The 22,834-nt window shown below is 39.9% G+C and overlaps 1 protein-coding gene across 1 annotated transcript; it reads left to right on the plus strand.

The window, feature by feature from the left end:
• Positions 1 to 1,149: 1,149 nt before the first annotated feature.
• Positions 1,150 to 20,119, plus strand: SKIL (SKI like proto-oncogene). Its single transcript, XM_074878496.1, has 7 exons — positions 1,150 to 1,279; positions 2,032 to 3,949; positions 8,517 to 8,614; positions 10,015 to 10,253; positions 10,464 to 10,705; positions 11,775 to 11,999; positions 14,986 to 20,119. The coding sequence occupies exons 2-7, from the start codon at positions 2,843 to 2,845 to the stop codon at positions 15,145 to 15,147; spliced, it is 2,073 nt and encodes a 690-aa protein (XP_074734597.1). The 5' UTR covers positions 1,150 to 1,279; positions 2,032 to 2,842; the 3' UTR covers positions 15,148 to 20,119.
• Positions 20,120 to 22,834: the final 2,715 nt, after the last annotated feature.

Consider the following 22,834-nt stretch of genomic DNA (forward strand, 5'->3'; position numbering starts at 1 on the left):
AAAATAGGTAACTGTACAGGATGAAAAGCAACAGCAAATTGGATTGTGCCTTAATCTCAGCTGAAGTGCAGTCTTTACAAAGAAGATGTAAACCAAAAAGCTTTAGGCTTCTGGCAGACAGAGGAAACTTGTAATACATAAACTACTTGTACAAAGACTAAGCCGCCCCTGAAGAGCATCTTCCCCTTCCAGCGACAAGCCTGAAGCAGGAGCAGCCCCTCGCATAAATGTGTCTCCACAGAGATGATCATACCACTTCCCAGCCGGGCACAGTGACCATCTTTGGTACCTTTTGTGCTTCAGCATCTCCTCGCTCCCGGTGCCCCACAATGAACCTGCGCCTGGAAGGAGAGGTCTGTGAAACCGCTTTGGGGACAACCACTGTCCCACTCACCTTCCCCACGTCTCCCTGTCCCCCAGTAGTGGGGTGTCAGAGCAGAGCCCACCTTGTGTGGAGACCCCTGCTGAGGGACAGTTACTGAGGGACAGTCATGGAGGGACAATTGCTGAGGAACAGTGGCTGAGGGACTCTTGCTCAGGGACCCTCCCTGAGGGACAATCGCTGAGGGGCCCTTCCTGAGGGACAGTTGTGGAGGGACCCTCCCTGAGGGACAGTCGCAGAGGGGCCCTCGCTGAGGGACGCTGGCTGCTGCCCCTCAGGGGAGCCGTACGCCTGACAGCTCCCTCTCAGAGTCGGGGCCCGCTCCCTTCTCTCCCGCCGCGGCTGCTGCCTGCGCTCCCGCTTGGCTCCTTTCTGCCATGGCTGCTCTCACCCGCCCCAGCTCCCGCTCCGGGCCCCCCCTTCAGCTCCTCGCCGACCCCAGCAGCGGCGCCGCCTGGGCGCTCCCCGCCGCTGCGGGCCGCCTCTCCCAGCCCCTCGCGCTCTAACGGCGGCGGGTCTGACCCGTGTGGGCTGAGGAGAGGCGGCGAGAGGACGACCAGAAATTTTTTTTTTCCCCCTGTGGGTTTCTGTCTTCCCCCCCCCCGCTCCCTTTTCCGGGGGGGCTGGGGGAGGGTTTCCCGGCGCTGAGGCGGCGGGGGAGGGGCGGCCGCTCCCGCCGCTGCCCCAGACAGTGGGCGGGGCTGCGGCGGCGGCAGCGGCGGCGGGAGGGGGCGGGGGCGGCGCGCGCCGCCGGCGGGTTCGTGCCCGCGCGCCGCCGCCGCCGTCTCCGTGGCTGCCTCCGCCGCCGCCGCCGTCTCCGCAGTGAGGTCACGGGTGGGCGGTGCGTGCGCGGAGCCTGTTCCGCTCCCCAGGCTGCCGGAGCCCCCGCGGCGCCGGGTGAGGAGCCGGGGTACCGGGGGGGGGGGGAGGGGGGGGGTTACCGGGAGGGAGCCTGTGGGGGAGGGGACGCGGCCGTCCCCACGGCGGGGGAGGGGCGGGAGCGCCTGAGGGGGGGATGGGGCTGAGGCGGGGGAGGGGCGCGCCGTCCCCGGGGGCAGGGAGCGGCGGCGGGGCTGGGAGAATGGGGGTGCGGGCTGGCGGAGCGCGGAGGCGGCGGTGGGGGGGCGGCGGGGTGAGGCCCCGGGCAGCCGGGCAGGGCGGAGGGGCGAGCCAGGCGGTGAGGGGGGGAGGGGAGGGGGCGAGCCCTGCCCGGAGCGGTGCCGGCGGGGTGAGGTGAGTCACGGGCGCGGGAGGGAGGGTGCGAGCGGCGGGTTGCGGCGTCCCGGGCCCTTCCGGGAAGAGGCTGCGGGGCGAGGGGCCGGTTCCCGGGCGGAGGGGCTGGGCAGCGGCCCTCGTCTCTCTCTTCCCGGAGAGCCCGTCCTTGCCGGGTGCGCACGCCGCGGGAGAGCCGCTCCGGTGCCGCCCCCCGCCCGCCCGCGGCTCGCCGGGCGGTGGATGCGGCGCTTCGGGAGTTGCCCGCTGCTGCCAGCTTCACCCATCTGCCAGGGCTTGTCGTGGGGCTTACGGTTCTAAAGGAGAGCGCCCTGCGCGCTGCTGTTTCGTAATTAATGGGGAAACGCATCCCTCCTTCGGCACAGCAAACTCACGTTTCGGCATTGCATAGGACTGACCTCTTTCTCTTCTCGCAGGTTATCTGGAAAGACTCTGTGTTAGCACAAGACATGAATTTAGCCGGTGGCCTGGATCTTACCTCTATTACTAATAACTCGGGGTGGGAAAATTCTGACACACACCAGTGACATCTGTGCGAAAGGTGACTCTCTAGGGACGTTCTAGGGTGATCTGGATCAGCCTTTAATTTGGGGATTTATTTGTGAACTGCCATAGTAACTCTCACGGTGGTGGTGAAATCATAAAGTTGGCAGCACAGTAAAGCAAGCCCTTAAGATTGTGTTTGATCTCCAAGAACTGAAAGTGCTGAATAAAATTTTCATACGACTTAAAGCTGCGTTTTGGATCAGTTGCGTTAAGATCCGTGTTCTTCAAACTGAGGCCATTTTTCTATTTTAATATTTAAATAGAGACTTATTTGAAAAGACAGTCTATTTTTTAAAGGAAAAAAAATGGTCAAGGAATGGACGCTCTTGCATCAATGCATTGTTTTTTACTAAATGGCTGTACGAGACTACTGTATAAAATAGTGGGTAGGGTATGAAGAAGAGCCTTTTGTATACATATTGCAGTGGGTTTTTTATATTGGAAAACTGAAAAAACTATAAAACAAAAATTTGTGGGACCTCTGTTATTAATTTTATGGTATTACATGCAAAATGGGTTACAGTTTTTCCTGTTGGAGGCTGAAGAAGTAACATTTTACTGAAAGGAGTGCAAAGCTTGGTGTAGCCAAGGTAGTCAAGATCACTCAGAATTGTTTTTTATATGAACAAGCAGGAAAATGCACATTCAAGACTTAGTTAATTAAAGTTCTGGTGTTTAGCAATGGAAAGCCCACAAATAAACTTCCCTCTAGGTCTAGTTTCAGACCAAAAAAGGAGTGGGATCCAAGAGGATGGGAGTCCTCCGTTAAAAAAAGCAATGACAGAAATGCATGTAAATAGCAAAGTACGAGTTGTAATAAATAAATTGCCAACAATAAAGAAGGAAAACTTGGACGAATATGACGAAACTCCTGCGGAGGCTGACGGGGAAACTGCCAAGCCAAACAGTACTTCCCTATCTGAGCCTTTGAATTTAAATCCAGGTTTGAAGCACACGTTGGCACAGTTCCACCTAAGCAGCCAGAGTTCACTGGGTGGACCGGCAGCTTTTTCAGCTCGTTATTCCCAGGAAAGTATGTCACCCTCTGTCTTCTTGCCTCTTCCATCACCACAAATACTTTCTGGTCCGCTGCTCATTCCTCCGGACAGCTCAACAGAACTCACCCAGACTATGCTGGAGGGGGAATCTATCTCCTGTTTCAAAGTCGGAGGAGAAAAGAGACTCTGCCTGCCTCAAGTGTTGAATTCAGTGCTTCGAGACTTTTCACTGCAACAGATCAATACGGTGTGTGACGAACTGTATATATACTGCTCGAGGTGCACTTCCGACCAGCTTCACATTCTGAAGGTTTTGGGAATTCTTCCATTTAACGCTCCGTCCTGTGGGCTAATTACACTGACCGATGCTCAGAGACTATGCAATGCTTTACTACGTCCTCGCACTTTTCCACAAAACGGCAGTTTTCTCCCTGGTAAGAACACCTTGGCCCAGTTGAAAGAGACTGGCAGTGCCTTTGAAGTAGAGCATGAGTGCCTGGGCAAGTGCCAGGGGTTGTTTGCGCCTCAGTTCTACCTTGCGCCGGATGACCCGTGTATCCAGTGTTTGGAGTGCTACGGGATGTTCTCGCCCCAGACGTTTGTGATGCATTCGCACAGATCCCCGGACAAGAGGACCTGCCACTGGGGATTTGAATCGGCCAAGTGGCACTGCTACCTGCATATTAACCAAAAATACTTAGGGACGTCGGAGGAGCGGGAGCTGAAGCATCTCTTGGAGGAAATGAAGGAGAAATTTAGCGAGAAAAATCAGAAAAGAACTCGGTCCAAAGTAAGTTCACCTACTCTTGTAAAACTCCCAAATATCTTTCTGCTCACACGCAGATACTTGTTTTGGAAGTGCGTTGCTTGCCTTTTGTAAGTGAGAATGCTTGTCAAATCAAGCCTGAGTTAAATTTGTGAGAGAGCTTCACCATGGAAATACTTTTCTCATCAAAAGGTGCAGTAATTTCTTTCCTCTTTGGGCTGCAAGTAACTTCATTCGAGCTGGTTTGGCTTTGTTGGTTCTTGTTCAGTTCTAAAGTATGCAGTCTCTGGAAAATTCAGAGCTATTGTGGAAATTTTCATTCTCCCATTTGACCTCTGAGTATGTTTTATGCGGCGTGTGTTGCAGCAGCTGAGCAAAGCAGAAAGGAGCTTGAAAATCAAGTATTGCAAATTAATTCTTCATTTGTTGTTTTTACTCCCGCACACACACGTGCGCTATGTGGCAACCTGGCTTGCTAACCACCCAGCTCATGACTTTGCATGTAGGATAATGGTGCATTGATAAGTTGCTGTTTAGAAGCCCAAAGTCTGCTTGTTCAGCAATAGCTCTCTGTTTAAACCAGTTGTATAAATATGCCAAAAAGGGGGTTTTAAGCAGCCCAAGTAATGAGCTGTAGGCCGGTATCTTGACAATGGTTAATAATAGATGTTGTATTTTTTCCTAAAATACTGCTGCAAGTCTGCGCTGTGGTTCAAAAATACAGAGCTTATTTTTCCCTTAGAGGGCTGCTTCTTTAAATAATAAGACAAGCATCAGATAAATACCGAACATCATAGAAGTTTCCATTCATAGAAGGTACAATTTTTTGGATATAATTTAAACCTAAACAGTTTTTAAATGGTTCCTACCCCACCATTACGTTTCTTTTCAGTGTATTTGGCATTTACATGTCTGTTTGGCTACTGGTTTGATTATATATCCATTTTGCTTGTTGGATGTTCTGTGGTGGATTTCAAAATAGCAGCAAGAGCAGGCCAGATGGTTGAGCCCAAAAAGGTATATGCTGCAAGTTGACACCTTTCAGCATAAACTTCTGAATAGTTCGTATTGCAGAAAGGCTTACTGTAGTAACAGGTATTTTTACAGTTATGAGAGCCTACAGTGAGGGATTTTAGCAGAAAATTTCCGTGAAAGTCTACAATATGGCGTGCTTCCATGTGCTGAGTTAGTTGAAGATGCAGGTGAGTTCATAGCACGGACACTTTGCTTTTCATCTGATAAAGGCAGTCTTCATTACCTGCACTGGCATTGCAAGGATAAACTATAGTATGGTGGATGCATCAGTGGAAATAGTCTTCCATATTCATACCTATCATACTGCTTCCCTTTTCACAGTAGCAGCTTTCAGACCATGAGATCTTTCAGTTTCATGTGTACAGCTGAAAAAAACAGCTGAAAATAGCAGTAACAGTAATTTGGACTGGACTGGTGCCAATGAAATACAAAAACTTTCTGGAGTCTTCCGTTGCAGACCTGTATAGTTCTTTCTTACAGAGCAGCATATGAAATGAGAACGAGAGAGAAACTGTGAAAACTTGAACAAAGATAAAATGGTGGGGGAGGGTGCTTTTTTTGTTGTTGTTGTCTCATGGATATTCATCTGGGAAGTACAAAAGAGTATAAGAGTTTAGTAATAGGGGATTGTTGGAGCACGGCCTCTGTTTCCTTGTCCTGGGGAAGCTTGGGCTGCTTCTGTCATCTTTTTCCCTCATTTCTGTGGTGTGAGAGAGGTGTTAGGTGTAACGTGTAGACATTACCTTTTGTTATGCTCCTAGGGAAATTTATTTGCAGGATTTTCCATTTGTTTCTTACCGCCTTTGCTGAGTCAGTCCTCGGAAGTGCTGGCGCATCTTTGAGGTTATCTTGGATGGCCCACAAAGAACAGTTGCCCTTGGCTAGGTGTTAGTCCATCCAGTAATAATAAATGATGAATTAAATCCCATAGTCTTTAGAGCATCCTAGATCCTGTGCCTTGCCTTTCTCCTTAGCGTTTCACTCTGAGTTTATTCACCTCACAGTGCAAATACTTTTGCTTTCCGTATTTTAAGAGCAGACAGTGTACTCCCAAGGTTAATTCTTTTCTGTTCTTTCTGCTAGTAAGAAAGCTGTAAGCTGTATATTTGATTGTCACCGAGTTTTTCATTTTCTGTTGAGTTCTAGACTGCAGTGTAACATCCACCTGCTCCTCATGGAACAGCTGTCGCTAAGTCTGTGCTGATCTCTGCGCCATCGAATCCTCATTCCCTTTGACTTTGTGACGGTTTCTGATAATCGCTCTGCGCTAAAACTTTGCCTTGTTTCTCAGACTAATTCCTTGAGATGGTCACGGTGTGTGGGGAAAAGCTCGCAATGTGGAGTGTTAACATTTCGTAAATCCCATCTATGCTAAAACTACTGGCTTAATGATTAGGCTGAAACCACTACTTATCTATATTTTTTTTTCCTTAAACAACAGCTTTGTACAACTAGCTTAGAAGAAAAATAAGACATTTTTCATGTAGCCCTTTCAAACAGTTTAGGTGAAAGTCATTCAATTCAACTTGGATATATTGTGTTTACAGAATTACTTATGAGAATCTAAACTAAACAGATTGTTAGGTAATGAAATGTACAGATATATATTGAAGTAGATTCTTTATCTCTATTTTATTAACCTGGATGATGAGGGAAGAATCACGTTAGAAAAAGACTTCATGTTTATTTATGGCTACTGTTCATTTTCTTTCCTAAGTAAAAATTTGATTGCATGTTATGAAATTCATTTGCAAAATGCACACTAATGGATAGACAGTAAAGTCAGTTTCCATTTGAAATAGGTGGGAATGTAAAAATCTGACCTAATAACTTGAAAATAGAGATTACCTGATAGATAATTTCATATGTAAATTTAAAATGTGAGTTCTAAAACATGGACAAGATGTGATTCAGAAGTTAAAAAGGGATTACTGTATACTAGCTGCAGTATAAGTAGAAGAATATATGTACATTATTTAAATTACTAGAATGATCTGAGTAAGTAGAAGAAATTTGACAAGTGTAAGGATGAGGCAATTTTTCTAGGGATTATTCGCTGTATTTCAAATCTTTATTATTTAAAGGCTTGGTTATGAATTCACTGTTCTGGAGCTTAGCTTACTTGCGCCCTCCCTCCTTTCTATCTGCGTTGGAACTGATCTGAGGAACTGCAGGGGTGGAGTTAAATTTCAGTTTAATCTCTAGAGCTGAATTTAGGGAGCTGGAAGTTTTGACCAGAATATTGTAGGTGGGATTTGGTCTTTCTCATGGCCAAGTGGCATTTGATTCTGCAGACCTTGGTACAAGCCACATGTGTGTAACTGGGTACTCTCTTAACTGCCAGAGATGAAGTTGTGTGACGTTTATTTTAGGGTGTGTAAATATAAACTTTTCTTATACTATATCTTGTACACAAAGAATTGTGAAGATGTTAGAATGAGATGAAGCTGTCGGTACAGTAGGGTGTATGCTCAGCAATAAAAAATTAAAATAGAAGGAGAAGGAAGGGGGTTTGGGCATCCAAGGTGGATGTTGTTTGGAGACTGACTGGGCATCAGTGTGCCTGTGGGAGGTGGTGAGCAACATCCTTTGCTTCACTTGGGGTTTTTTTTGTGTTCTTTCACCTATTAAACTGTCTTTCCTTTGACCCAAAAGTTTTCTTGCTTTGTCCCCATCCCCCTGGGGGTGGTGGTGAGGGAGCGGCTGTGTAGGTGCTTGGCTGCTGGCTGGGGTCAACCAACCACACCTTACCCAAAAACCCACTTCCCAAGGCTATTTTAATACAATGAAATTAAGAACCAATTTCTTAGCCATGAGTCTTGTTTAAATGCATGACAAGACACCTTTCACTTGAAATTAATAGTAACTTTGCAGTGGTGCATGAAGTATCACCAGTAACTTTGACTAAAGAGTAATTCCAAAAATATTACTTGAGACAACAAACAGAACAAGAATTGCTATCCAAATACAGAATAACAGAAGTTTTTTAAGATTATATATTCTGATGCACTTGAATTAATTTTGTTTGTTACTGCAAAGGGAATGGAGTTGTCATGTTACTGCAGCAGCTTTGCACACTCCTGTAATAAAACTTCGTGACAACTGAAGAAAGTTCTGTGTCTGGCACACCAGTAATTGTTCCAATTTATTCAGTTTTTGTTTTGTAATAAAGTACCTGGTAGGTGCTGTGGATACTTTATTGCAAGAGGCTCCTACAACCTTTTGAGAATCCTAGTTTCTGCTTTCTGTGTCTCCCATTTCTAGTATGCCTCTGGCAGAGTTCTGGAAACTCAGCAGAGCTTTTATATAGGTTTGTAAAGAGATTTTCTTTTCATTTCATTGCTACTTTGCCCGTAATGGGAAATTGGAGACCGAAGAAACTTCTGTGGCTTGCATCACCCTGCATCTCTGCTAAAGAGACCCTATTTTTCACTACCCCACTTTCTCTGGTGTGTATGTATTAACAGTGTAAATGCAGTTCCACAGGGGAGCTTTTATGAAAATGTAAATAGCTTTTATCCATCTTCCAATTAGCAATTTACTTTTTTTCCTTTAGGCAGATTCACAGCAGAGCCTGGACTTATCGCAGTGGTATCCAGTTATAAAGCAAGAAGCAGAAACTGATCCTCAACCACCCTCCTTTTTCCATCCCAGGTAACTGAATTTCCTGTGTAGATCTCTAAGCACTGTATGTACAGGTATTTATATACTTTTGGATATTTAAAAATAATTCAAACTGAAAAAAACATACTTGCAACATGAACTGTTAGGAGAACTCTCAGGGATAGCAGAGCAATAATTGAACCCTAACTTTTTATGCATTTTTTCGTGTAAATATTAATGAACTGCTTGTGAGTGGTTTTTGGTACAGGACTCAAGCTGTGATCTATGAGTGTTCTTCAGTAGGCAATACAATTGAAATGTAATTACAATTTCCCTTTTCAGAGTAGAAATGACAGAAGATAATTTTTAATCTTTCATATTATAATACAATGCATGCATGTGGAAAGCTGCATAGGGCCTATTTACTATGAGTGCAACTTAATTTCCTTTCAAAAAAGACTTTTAAAAGGTGTTTGAAGGCTTTCTTCCACACCGGAGTAATGGCTACAGACGAATTGTCTGTTGATTAGTTTCCTGGGTTTAGAAACCAAGTGCGTTTCCTCAACACAGTACAGAGTTTGTCATCTGCATCAACAAGGGAAACAATTTTTCTTGACGTACCTCTTACCCTCATCCCCGAGTGGTTCTGCATTTACTGTAGATGGGTGAGATCAGACTCAAAGCAACACACACACATCAAACTAGTTCCCACACAAACACGTGAATGGTGGAACTTCTGTGATGGGCCCTCAGTTTGCTGTTTCTGTTGGTGCCTTCCTTCAGAACTGTGAGAAGGGAAAGTATTGAAGACAGCAATGTTAACTCTGGCATTGCGACACTGATTCTCTTGGCACTGACCTTAACACATTTGGCAGTCTTTTCCCTCTGTACTAGACAAAAGCTGAGTGGCTAGGTTAGGGCGGTACAGAAGGATGCTCCCAGGAGTCCAGGAGCTCTGAAAATCCAGAGGGATCTCTCAGTATATGTGGGAAAGAAGGTCCATCACTGGTGTCAGACATGCCCCAGCGCTGTCAGTGCACAGCTTTGCTATTTAAAGAGTGATAGGCTCATTCCCACTACACTGATCGCTTCCCCCATCCTCCACTGCTAATATAAGGATTATGGAAATGCTAGAGAGTCTGGATTCAGGAGCATTCTAATTTCACTCTTTGCATTTAAATGAAGATTTCATATGATTTTCTATATGATTTTTTTAATCAGCCATGTTTGGAAAGTCCTCTTGTTAGCCTCAAAACCTTATCTAGATACATCTACTCAGTAAAGATTATTAAGTGGATCGTTAGGATTTCTTTTGCATAGGAAAAATATAAAAAGGGCATGCTTATTTTTCACTGAAGCTTTTACAGTTTGAAATCACATTAAATTAAACTGCTCTCTACCAGTCATCATTTATTATGCCTTACCTTTCATTCTTAATTTTACTGTTTCAGTTACTACCTTTATATGTGTGATAAAGTGGTGGCCCCAAATGTATCTCTTGCATCACAATATAAGGATGTTGCAAAAACAACAGTCAAAGCTTCAGAAGTAATTAAATCCTCACCTGGACAGTCAGAGAAGAAGCTCAGTAGTGGAAAGCACAAAAAAGCTGCTTCCTATCCAGAGCTTTCTCTCGAAGAACAGGAAAAAATTGACTTGAAAACTGGCGTGGAGCAGCATAAACGTTTAGGTGAGTAGTGAAAATGACGTTGAAGTCTTTTCATTTTTTATACCATATCATTTTGGAAAGCTCAACACCAAGCTAGTATTTTGTGATGTCACTTCAGTTTTCCAAAAATTCTTTGGATCTTTTTCTAATCTTCAGTTTTCTTTGCATTTTTTTCACTCTGGAAGTTTAATTTTCTGTGATTATTATGCTGTGTTCTTTTTTTCTCTATAGATCCACCTGTGTCAACTCGTTCTTCAAGAGGTGGAAAATCTGAACGTGTTTCTTCCAAAATCCCTAGAGACTCTAGCCGTGTTGAAGTAGGTAGTGATGTGCGAACCTTGTCCCCCACTCTCATGAAGGACATCAGTTGTGAAGATGACAAGGGAAGGATCATGGAAGAAGTAATGAAAACCTACATCAAACAGCAAGAAAAACTAAATATTATTTTGCGGAGGAAACAGCAGCTTCAAATGGTACAGTGCCAATCTGAGTGCATTTCAATTTTGACATCAGTTAGCGTGTTGGTTCTAGAATCAGTATCACAGATTACATTCATTTAGAAACACCAAAACACACTTGTCCCCCTAGCTTGAATCCAGCACCAACTCTTTAATATCCCTTATGCTCATTAGGTTCAAGTCCACTAATAATTGGTGAATTTTCAGTTTGCAACTACTGTGTTCAAGCAGCTGCTTCTTTTCTTTTATCCAAATTAAAACGACTTATTTCAGTTCAAAGTGTTTTCCAAAAATTTAAGTATTTTGGCAAATATAGTTTAAGTCCTCCAAAATTTCGCAGTTTTCAGGCTTTTAGAGATGCAGACATCAATATGCTAGGAGTGGTCTTATCACTGCCCTGTATAAAAGAAGAATACCACCTTCCTATTTCTGTTTGATAAGCTCTTGTTTTTAGGGGGATTTTATTAGTCTTTTAGTAATGGATGACATTAAAAGCTGGTGTTCACTTACACTCATTTCTATTTTCTTAATTAAGGTAAATACTGGTTTTGCTTCTTACATTCATAGACCAGATATTTTATTGTAGTTTATTTAATGTTAAGCTCAGAATCTATGAGCTCAGATAGGGCCTTAGAGCTGCTACTTTTAAGTTATTCTCCTGTTGGAGGTAAAGCTTGTAGATAAGTTAAAAAAATTTAAGACTTTAAAAAATGCCAAAATGCTAGTGGAAAAAGAAATCAAACACATTTATTTTGTTTTCTGATGATACACTTCTTGCATCTTCAAAGTATATTTTAGTAAATCAGTGCTGCTGCTTTCTGAGGTTCAGTGCTGGAAGTTGTGAATCTGTTTCTGGAAGCTCCATGTACTTGCAAGTATAAACAATTTCTTAAAAATTAAAATGCTTGCTGCAGAATTTCAGGCTGTCATTGATAAGTAGATAAATACCATTATCAGGCTGTTGTTATCAGTAGATAAATGTGCTCTTTTTCACCTCACTGTTTCTAGATACACATTTAAATTCAGTTTTTTACTTTTCTGGTCTTAGAACCAAGGTGTATGTGATCCTGATTTTTCTTGACAGGAAGTGGAAATGTTAAGCAACTCTAAAGCTATGAAGGAGCTAACTGAAGAGCAGCAGAATTTACAAAAAGAACTTGAATGTTTGCAAACAGAGCATGCTCAAAGGATGGAAGAATTTTATTTTGAGCAGAGAGACTTGGAGAAGAAACTGGACCAAGTGATGAAGCAAAAGTGTAGCTGTGACTCCAATTTAGAAAAAGACAAAGAAGCTGAATATGCAGCACAGGTGAGAAGGGAAAGTTCATTTCAAACCAAACCATATTTGGTGTATCAGGAAATTGTGAAGCTATTGCTCAGCCACCTTAAAGTTTCATCTTCTCTGTCTGTTCTGATACCATAGACAAATATAAAAACAGGTCACAGTGACAGCGATATTTATTTCCCTGTTCCTTGATTGAGACTGAGGTAGAATGCAACTTACAGGAACAAATGATATTATTTATGAAATACTAATCTTGAACATAAGGTCTGCTACATCCCCATTTAAAACAAATTGTGTTTTTAATGTGTATAAGCTTGCCCATGTTACAGAATTAAACATTCTCATTTTAGTTACAGAAATAAGCTATTCCTCTTTTTCTTCCTTTTATGTTAAAAAAAAAAATCTGAACCTCTCAACCCTCTATTTGTCAGATTAGTAGCATACCTTGCTTCTCTGTTTCTTGGTGTAGAATCCTCTGTGCTATCTGATTGAGACCCCTTCTGTGCTCTATCAAAACAGTTGATCAAGAGTTCTCTTGGAAATGAAAATCATATTTTTGTCTCATTCCTGCCTCTTGGGTTCATATGTCAAAACCTGTGGAGATTTTTTCTTTCACTTTCCTTTTAACTTTGACTATTGCTTCTTTATGTTGGAGGTTATTCGTGCATTCCAGTGGGAAAAATATAGTTAAGGCCAAAGGGAGCCTTGGAATGTCCCTTTACAAAGTCAGTTGCAGTTATGATTAAATGTATAGTTGATGTCTTTTGTACTGTGTCACAGAAAACTAGTCTTCACAGGTTTTTTTAAAGTAAACAAAATCTAAAACTTAAGCTCGGTAAAGCTTTGTGGTCATTTGATCATAGCTGTGTATATTTCCTGTTCTCACTGTCTCAAACTAAGAAACAGGCAGTACTTGAGAGACAGGTTTTGGTATTTTTGGGGAGTAGGGCAGAGACTAGTATCATAAATCCTTCTCATGAATTTAATTTCATGACATCCCACTCCACAGATTCCTAGCCTTTGCTGCCAGAAATAATCCTCTCTGACTAAGGCCTGATTTACTAAACATCTGGTACAAGCCCTATTACTGCAAGTAACAACATGTTCTAATTTATGAAGATAATCATGTATAACATGTTTTATATGGCTTGTGTGGTTTACTTTCTTTAGAGGGTAAAAACCATAGATTGTTCCCCAAGCAAACTGGTTGATACTTTTGAAGTTAGACTTTGAAAACTAAATATGTCCCTTGCATGAAAATTTACTCTGTTATTACCTGTGTGGTGGAGCTATTCGCAACACATAATTTGAACCTTTTTCTCTATTTATCACATCTTAGAATAGATTTTGGACCCTAGGTTCCAAGCAGTTGTCAGAAGTACCCGAGTTAAACAGAGGTCCTGGCAACAGGTAACTTCCCCAAGCTGTGTATACAGCATTTAAAAAAAGCTTTAATGCGATGTCTTCTTGAAGCAGTTGCCCAGGCTGCCCTTTCTGTCTGAGAACTGTGGACAGGGAGGAACCCTCTTTGTACATTAAACAAAATTAATAATTTGGGATTTGCAACTTGCTTAAATGTCTGTTCTTCTTTCTAGGCCTGTCTGAAGATGCACTAAGTATCTCCCTCTTTTTGACTTCTTTATTGAATTGTGTAGTTTTAATTGTTGCTTTACCCCGTCAATCCCAATAGGGCAGTATAACCAGTACTGGAATCTTTCCTTAGAGCTGGAAATCAAAACTCAGCCAGGGATGTGCTTATGTAGTACGTGCTGCAACATGCAGGCAGTGAGCATTATTGTACTGCAACAGTTCACTTAAAGTAGTGGAGTCAGAAGACTTTCATTAATAGCCTCGTGCTGTCTAAGAACTGCTGAAATATTTCTGATTATAAAAAGAACTGTTTAAATATTTCTGATTATGCAAGTGGAGATGAAGGTCCAGTGAACGTGATGTTTCTGTAAAACCAGCACAGCAGTTCCTTTGCCCTTTATAGCAATTGGCCAACGCTTGCAATCCTCTATGCTCCTGCTTCTTTCATTCTCATGTCTTCCTCATTTTCAGTGAGATGTATGCTCAGTGATGGTTTAGATCAGATAGATACCTATCATTATAAAGGCAGATGAATTTTTTAGATTCAGTAAGGTCTTTTTGTAAGAAATAACTCCTTAAATCAATGGTAGAGAAGATAACTGGTTTCTAGTCTCCTCCCTGGTTTAACTGCTGGTAGTATATCTATAAGCAATTTGACAGTAACTTTTCCACACTTGAAAAATTAATCAGAAGTTTCCAGATTTCACTGTAAATAAGTTTTGATGACGCTCTAGCAAGTCTGGGTTTTACTGCACTTCAAAGATGAAAAGATATTTAATTTTTGTGTTTAAACACAAAATACTTCACAAAAACATTTGGGACTTATGTTTGTATTTGAACACACCCATAAATGAACAGGTGGTTATGTTCAAGATTTTCTGAATGTCATTTCTGGTAATTCTGTTTCATTTTTACTAAAGGGTATCAGAAAACAGTGTTGATGGTTTTGTTTGTTCTAGAAATGCGTTCAAGCTTTGAAATAAGTAATATTTTGTCAGGTAAGAGAAATAAACCCGGGAAATAAAAAAGTGCTATTTATTCTGGGCTTTGTGAAACGTCTGATGCAGACACGATCACAATCTTCCTGACGGATTTATGGATTATTGACATGGTCTTGTGCGACAGTTCATATAACTGCAATTTACATGTATTTAGAAATAAGCATTTCCCTTTTTTTTTTTAATTACAGTGTGATGTTTATGCAACTTTGCATATTGATGTCGTTTACTAATGGTGTGGTAGGTAACTGCATAATTCTTGATAACTGTAGATGATGAGCTGATAAATACTGATCAACTGAAACACTTCTATCTGATGCATAGGGCAGTCATCAGTGGTATCTTGAAGTGAATAGTTGACATTTACAAGTAAGTTTGCTAAAATTTGCTCTGCCTCTATGTCTTCCCTCTCTGTTTTACAGCTAGCAGAATTGCGACTGAGATTGGATCACGCAGAGGCAGATAGACAAGAGCTTCAAGACGAACTGAGACAAGAACGAGAGGCAAGGGAAAAGTTAGAGATGATGATAAAGGAATTGAAGCTACAGATCTTGAAATCTTCAAAAAATGGGAAGGGAAAATAGAAATTGGAAGAGGAAGCATGACTGCGTCCTTCAAACAGGGTGTTTTGGTTTTTAATGAATTGTGAGCAGTTTCTGTGTGATAAGAAAAAGTATTCTCTACAGATTTCTATTTCCCAGACAAGTCCAGATGAAGATATACATATATATAAATAAATAGAGATAGGTATGCATTTTTAGATTTTCCTAACCAATGAAAATCTGCATTTCTTTGTATTGGTGTTTTTCTCAAACAATGAAAAATACGAAACTCTTGATTTAGAGTGACCAGTTTGTCTATTTCTAATGCAGTCTTGAGGACTCTATACCTTTTAACATTGTCTGTTAAAATATATGTGGTGACCTTTATTTTGCTATCAATTGCACAATCAGTTGTAAAAGTACATGAAAACCATTCTGAATTCTTCAAGGTCAAAAATAGGTTGGGTTTCAGTGAGAATTATGTGTTCTCGAACTGGGGAAAGTAAAGGCAGCTTTTCATCTGTAAGGTAATACTCAAAATTGCCACAATGATAGATGATTGATCATCAAAAGTGATTTACCAGCGTGAGTTTTTCCCATAATTTCATTGTGTGAAGTCAAGCTGATCTTTTCAGTATTTTCTATTTAACAACTCATTATCAATCTAAAGAGTTTTAGAGCCAGCATTTGCTTGCCGTGCTGGAAGAAGAAAACATTAGGGGTTTCTTGTAAATTAAAAAATTTACAATTACAGTGGAATCTTTGGAAATGAAAAATTCACATATTTTCGTTTGTTCTATATAGTAGATATGAAAGAAACATCAAGAAAAGGCTTAAAGGTGGGGCTTTTCCTTCTAGAAACCGAGAAAGCTTGGCTTAACTGGCTTTCAGATACTAATGCTTTCAAGAAGCATTTATTAAAAAATGTGTAGTCATTTCTTTAGTACCCTAAGCCTCCACACTTTGAGCCTCTTGCCAACTTGTGGATTTTTCTTTCATTTACATATAACAAGCCTTAACTGACATTGTGGTAATAGCTTAAAAAATAAAATTCTGAGATACGGCACTTTGAAAATCATTTTGATAGTCTCTGTATTTGAATGGCATGGTAATGTTACCATGGATTAAGAAATACAGCATGTTTGTTAAGCTATAACATTTGAAAATGTGTAATTGTACAGAATTACTGTTTTATGTATATATAATGTTTGAGTACTTCAGAAGTCTGGTTCCTAGTGGATTAAGCGCATGACTACAAAGTTGGATGAAGAAATAATTTTTTGCACTTCTCTCCAAAAAGTTTGATACAGCTGACAGATGTTAGCTGATTATGTCAGTGACTAGGAATATTTTAGTAGTTCTAGTATTTCACTACATAATTTTAACCTGGGCTTTAGCTTCTGGTTTTGAGGTACTTAGGTTTATTATTTTCTTAATAATTCAGTTAATTTTGGATGAAACCACTAGTAAAAGCCTACAATGATTTTTTTTTTCCCTGAAGTAGTAGAACTGAAACTTTTGAGGGTTTTTTTGTTTCTCTTTTAGTGGTATAACAGGACTGAGTATCACAGAGAAAGATAAAATTGCACATATCTTTGAATGAGGAATGAGGTGGTAAATGTCATGGAGTCACAGGATGATTCTTTTATAGCTGTGTACAATTTTGTTTATGAACTCTGTGTCGTATTTACACTGACGATTAAAGCAAGTTAGATGAAAAAATGCCAAACAATTTTCTTTGTCAGTGTTGATCAGAAAAGAAGACCCAGATTACATTTTTCCCTTCTTCAACTCCATCTGCAAATTTTTGCTTTAAAAACAATGAAAAGGAAAAAGCCTCTCTTTGCAGCGTGGTTTGGAAGGAAAGGTGCTGACTGTAAATGGTTCTGGTTGTATATGCAGCACTTGCTTTAAAAACAGAATGAATGTTTTATTGTAACCACCACCAAATACATGGCTGTAGGGAGAGTAGGCAAGAATGTTGATAGAAGTGTGATTATTAGGGAATGGAGCTTGAAGTAGTCCGGCTTGATTGACAGAACCTGCATTGGGTTAGCTAGATGAGCAAATAAGAAAACACCGTCCTGGGAAACTGAGAAGTTTCATCCGGGTATTGTTAAAGGATCAAAAGATATCGTTTCTAGTTGCTTTTCAGTATCAGTGTTTTGAACCAGACTTGTTCGATTGCCAGTGTAGATAAGGCCATACAGACTCGTTTAATACAGCTGCAGTAACTAATTTACCACAGTATTTATAGCTTAGCTGTTGAATGTATGGAATCCTCATGGGATTATTATATTAGAATACTGTATATTCCGTTTCCATTTGGGTCTTGTCTATGTTACGTGACTTCTGCTCAAATTTCCCCTCATGCCACCGGTTGATTTTCAGCAGTGGCAATTGCAGCGGAGTACTAGTATAGCCCGGGTTCCTGTGCCTCAGCCAGCTCTCAACCAGCTGTTAACTGGCCTATGCTGTAGACTATTCAAATGCTGGCGGCCATAGTTTGTACTGATATTTTCACTGTTGCAAGAACTCAAGCAGCTATATGAAGTTTTAGCGATTCCAGCTGCAGATAAGGCCTTCTAATCGTTTTAAAACATCTGGCTGAAAAAGCTGATGGAACATTTATTAAAATGACTTTAAAAGTAGCTTTGTAAATATTCCATTTAGTTAATCTGAAGTTAGAATGCATTTTAAATTATTGTAATCCTCTTAAAATTCTTAAATATTACTTTCAGGCTCTTTACATAACAAATAATTTTCATATGTGTAGACTTAATTTTATACTGATTTTAAGTAATAATGTATACATAAATGTGCCATAGATTTTGTGTGTTCACAGTCTTTGAAAGATAGTTTTTTAGTAAATTGTAAATAATACCGTATCAGTTCTAGAACAAATATATGTTGACCTTTTTTCACTACCTTATGCTAGTTATATTGAATGGTTTATTTTACAGCCTAATATAGGAACTTGGAATGCACACTTAAGGGCCCTCACTTCAGTGCACACTTAATGGTAGAAACTAATTCTGTCATTAGGTCCTCGCTTTTAGCCATAGCATGCTTGTTTTGTTTATTATTATTTGTTTTGCCTTCAGTTATTGCTTGCTGATCTTTCAGGCAGGAAGTCATTTTCCCAGATAGTTGTGACACAAAGCCTGTAGGAAAAAATCCTAAAATTGTCCATAATTTTGAAAGTTGCATTATTAAATACCTAGACCAAGATCGGAGTTGCCTAGTGCACCTTTTGGAACAAAGTCAGTAGGATTCAAGGTGAGTATCTAGTTTGCTCCTATACTTTTTTAAAAGAGAACTTTCACATGCTTTGTGTACTTCAGTCAACAAGAAAAAAATCGCTTAGAGAGTAAAACTCTTGTAATTATGGCAGTCTGAAAGCACCCTTGTTCGCGGTGTAGCCATGCATCCCTAGACGAAAGAGATTTTTACCTAAATCTCCAAACTTAACTAAGTCTGTGTTTTAGTTTTTGTAAAGCGTATCGTTTAGTTTGAGTATTTAGATAAATGTAGTTACGTTTCACATTCTTAAACTAATTTTATTCTATATTTAATATATTGATAGCTTAGGTGTAAAATCATTTGTATATAGTAAAGGCATAATGCAATTAGTGAAGTAGGAAAGGTTGAGTGGGAGCATAAAGCTACTGGTGGCCTGAAAAAATAAGTCTTGGCCCATATTTTAGAAGTCACAATGTTTTATTCATACATTCTTGTTTTATATTGGGGGAGGGGATAGCTAGAATGTGTTATGAAATTTTTGGAAAACTTACCTAGCATTAGTCATGAAGTTGGCCTTGAAATGTTGTCATGGTCAGCTTCCTAGGATTCACTTGTTTGTAGAGTATATATTTTGATTGTTAGTAAAGATAACAAGTTTGTATTTTTTCTGCACTTAATTCGTGTAATTAATCCACACAACAGAGTTTTCTATAACCTGGCGAAGTCGACAAAAGACGTAATTACACCTACCTGTTAATCTGTGCTTGCAATACTTTAGTAATTTTATTTAAGCTGTCAGTAGTAAGCAGCAGAAAGCTGCAAATTTCAGTTTTCATTTTGCTTATTACATTTGTAGTGAGTATTCATCAGTTTTCATTACAAAAAGCTTGTAGAATTTTGTTTGTTGCATATTTCTATTTCAAAAAGACATCCATTTTTTAGCTTTTGTGAAAGCTTTTATTGCTTACAAAATGCATGAGAATTTTGGGGTGTGTCTCCATTACTTAGAAAATTGTTTTTTTCAGGGTTAGTGATTCAGTTGGAAAATGCTTGAAAAATTAGTTTTAAGCACTTCATCAAGCACAGCAAACAAATGGTATAAAATTTTGCTATTTGAAAAATGGTTAAATGTAACAAGATCAATTGATTTTTTTTTTTCCTTCGAATATAGATACCTCACTTAAAGGAAAGCACAGCTGTACTGTATTTAATTCTAGGAAATAATAAAAGGCTGGTCTAAAATATTTTGTTGCCATTATGTTGCTTTCTGTGATTGACAAAATCTGTTCTTAGTGTTTTCATACTCTCTCTCGAAAGTATTGATGTTGACATGCCAGTATAATTCTCTCAAATTACAGAAAGTAGCTGCAAAACCAGAGTCTGTGTTAGCTCAAGGCAACAGGTTGAATGACTATTCTGAAACCATTGTAAAAGCCTGTGAAAAACGATCAGTGCATTCAACAATTTTTAATACTTTGCCAATGATGTACAGTCTTATTGTTAAGAGTTGCTGTGGTTGCATTACATGACACACAAAACTGTCCTCTACCTCACGTGAGATTTAACAGATATTTTATATGGTTTTAGTAAACAAGATGCATCTATCTGGTCACTTAGTTTACAAATTTTGAATTATATTTATTGAAACATGACATACTGTGCTCTTAGCTTATACCTCAATTGTATTTTGTGCTGTTATCCATTTTCATGCCTTGTAAATACTTGTATAGATTGTGGATTCAAAAACAAATAAAGAACTGTAATGGCATAACACTCGTCTTTGTAATATTTTTGAACACCGACTTCTAAACTTGACTTTTTGGAAGATGATTAGCAACAGTGCTTTTCTAAGGAGGCCTGATTTACTTTGATTACAAAAAATTAAAACCTGGTCATGCTGAAACTTGTTAGCACAACTCCTTAGGAGGTCCCCAGTTTTCTAAAGGGCATTTTTAGCAAAATCTACAAGATCAAGAGCCCTCCCTCACCATGAGCCCATTTCCTAAAGCTCTGTGAAGATACTGACACTAAGATTTCTGTGTATCTTGATATAAACTTGGTATTTGTATGTGTAAATACAACCACTTGTGTATTTGGCATGCTCTCTGGTGCACAGCTTTTGTTGCTACTTGACCACTCGAGCAACGTTTGAGTTGTTCACATCTCTCCTTAGTAGCTTAGTAATGAACAAGATGAAAGTCACATATCACCATATAAAATGCTGAGATTTATAAAAAAGTCAGAAATGAGAATTGCACTTTGTTTGCTGATGGAAAATATGCCCTCCAGTGATGCTCAGGGGTTCTTAGTTTGTTATATGGTCATGTTGTGTAACTTTTTTGTCTACCATCAGGGAACTTAAACAGGAGAAAATTCAGAATGGAATAAAGAGGCAGGAGGCAAGGAGAAAAGAGGGAGCTGTTCCTGTAAGCCACGTGTGAATGGGTCTTCCATTTAGGTTGAGCTTCCCCCACTTATAACAGTAGACTATGTTCGGTGAGTCACTTAAAAAAATCTAGATTGTAGTAAAAAATTATAACTTGTACTACAAATAATACTTTGGAGATTTTCTAGGTGATTTTATTGATACTAAGGATTTGGGGTTTTTTGACAGGTAAGCAAGTGCAGTCACATACATGTACTTGGATTCCTTCCCCTCAAATCAGAGCAAAAATGCTTTGTCCTTGTTTGAAGGTACTGGTATTCCATATAGAAAATCCTGATTATATTTCAGATTATTGCAAACCCTTAATGCTACCATGTACTTGCCTGTATTTTACAGTTGAAGAGAGAAATGATCAGGATTAACCAGGATGAAGTTGAAACTGGTAATGTTTTGATGAGCTCAGCCTTTAGTATGGAAGAAAATTAACAACTAGCTGTACCACTTAAAGAGTTAACCCTGTTTATTTCTGGATCCCATGTTATATTTTTATACTGCTGTATTTCCAAGTGAGGGAGAAGCTATCGGACTGAAAACCTGCAAAGAAAAAGTTCAAGGTGAGTCATTTGTATGAGGAAAAAGTCATAGGGTGTTAGCTTGTGTAAGTATGACTAATGGCAACGCATGTCATTTGTCAGAAAAAACAATGCTGATCAAGGAAAAACTGCTTGGGTGACAGGCTAAAAAGACTGATTTTTAAGGTGTTCACACCTGCTGAAATAAATGCATGTGTAGCACTTGCTTTAAAAATGGCAAATTTTAAGAATATTGCCTTAAGTGTATCAGTTTAGTATATAGCTGGGAAGTCGTTCTTTGTTTCTTATTTTATTGTAGTTGTGAATCATTGTTCACTTGTAGCATACTACCTTATATTCACTTAACTATTGGTGGTATTTGTAACACTGACCAAATAGTAAATGTTTCCTGTCTCTATTGACATGAATGAAATAATTCAAATGGTGCCCCATGGGCACCAGATCGAGTACTGCTGAGTAGTACTAGTTACTGAAGTGTAAAATCTACTTCTTGCCTGTTGAGTTGCTGCACACTCTTTGACAAGTTTGTGAAGGAAGATGTGGCAGTGTAAGGAGCTTTTGTGGTTAAGGAAACTGTAACTTTAGGAGACTGAGCTACAGGAGGATGTGTCCACAGCCTGAGAATTCGTATCCTAAAAGTTGGGGTTTGTGCATTAGGACGTGCCTGCGCTGTCACCATGTAAAATGCTTCTAATCTCAGCCTTGGGATGAAATGGGATATCAAGATATTGCAAAATCTTCTGGTATTTTGAAGAAAAATGAAATACTTTGAAGTACATTAAGTATTAGCGTGATTTAGAGAATATGCATGGTTTTAAAACTCCAAAGGACTGTGGTGACAGTATCATTAGATGATACAGGGTGGGATCAGTCATCCCAAAGCTGTTAAGTAGCCTTATGTCTGGTATTGATCAAAAAGCAGTATTAAGCTATATGCATTTGTACTTGATGCAAACAGATCAGCTATTTAATTTGCAGGAATGCTATAAATGGAGGAAATGCTAGACTGAAAAACTGCAAACTGAGCCAGCAAAGGGGAGAGGCAGGAATGTGTTCATTTGTCAGCTTGTCTCCCAAATTCAGGAGCTGGCGTGTGATCTGTCCAAGGCAATTGTGTGGTCCAAGAAGTGGAACAACATTAGTTTCACTTGAGAGATGACAAGTTTATCTCCTGAAAAATAAACAAGCAGAAATATTTTGGGGGGAAAGATTAAACCCATCTAGAATCGAACCCTAGACAACATGAAAATGGTGGTTGGATATAAGTAACAGCTTGCTCCACCTGAAGTGGGTGCAGTAGAAGAATAAGCTATGTAGAAAGGTGGAATCACATCAGGAAAGTCAATGACATCATGGCTTCACAAAAATCCTGTAAACCGGGTATAGAAAAAAACCCCAAGGAGTAACCAACAATATAAACCAAATGTGAAAACAACTATTAAATTTCCATTTATTATAAAAACTCCTCTTCAAAGATAATTTTCAACTATTTATGTAGTAACTCCAG

Source organism: Strix uralensis, chromosome 9, assembly GCF_047716275.1.
Source record: "Strix uralensis isolate ZFMK-TIS-50842 chromosome 9, bStrUra1, whole genome shotgun sequence".
Lineage (NCBI taxonomy): Eukaryota > Metazoa > Chordata > Aves > Strigiformes > Strigidae > Strix > Strix uralensis.

Coding starts and splice junctions, on each gene's coding strand:
- SKIL (XM_074878496.1), top strand. CDS start 2,843: ATGGAAAGCCCACAAATAAACTTCCCTCTAGGTCTAGTTTCAGACCAA. Junction 3,950..8,516: donor AGAAAAGAACTCGGTCCAAA/GTAAGTTCACCT, acceptor TTTTTCCTTTAG/GCAGATTCACAGCAGAGCCT. Junction 12,000..14,985: donor AAGCTGAATATGCAGCACAG/GTGAGAAGGGAA, acceptor TCTGTTTTACAG/CTAGCAGAATTGCGACTGAG.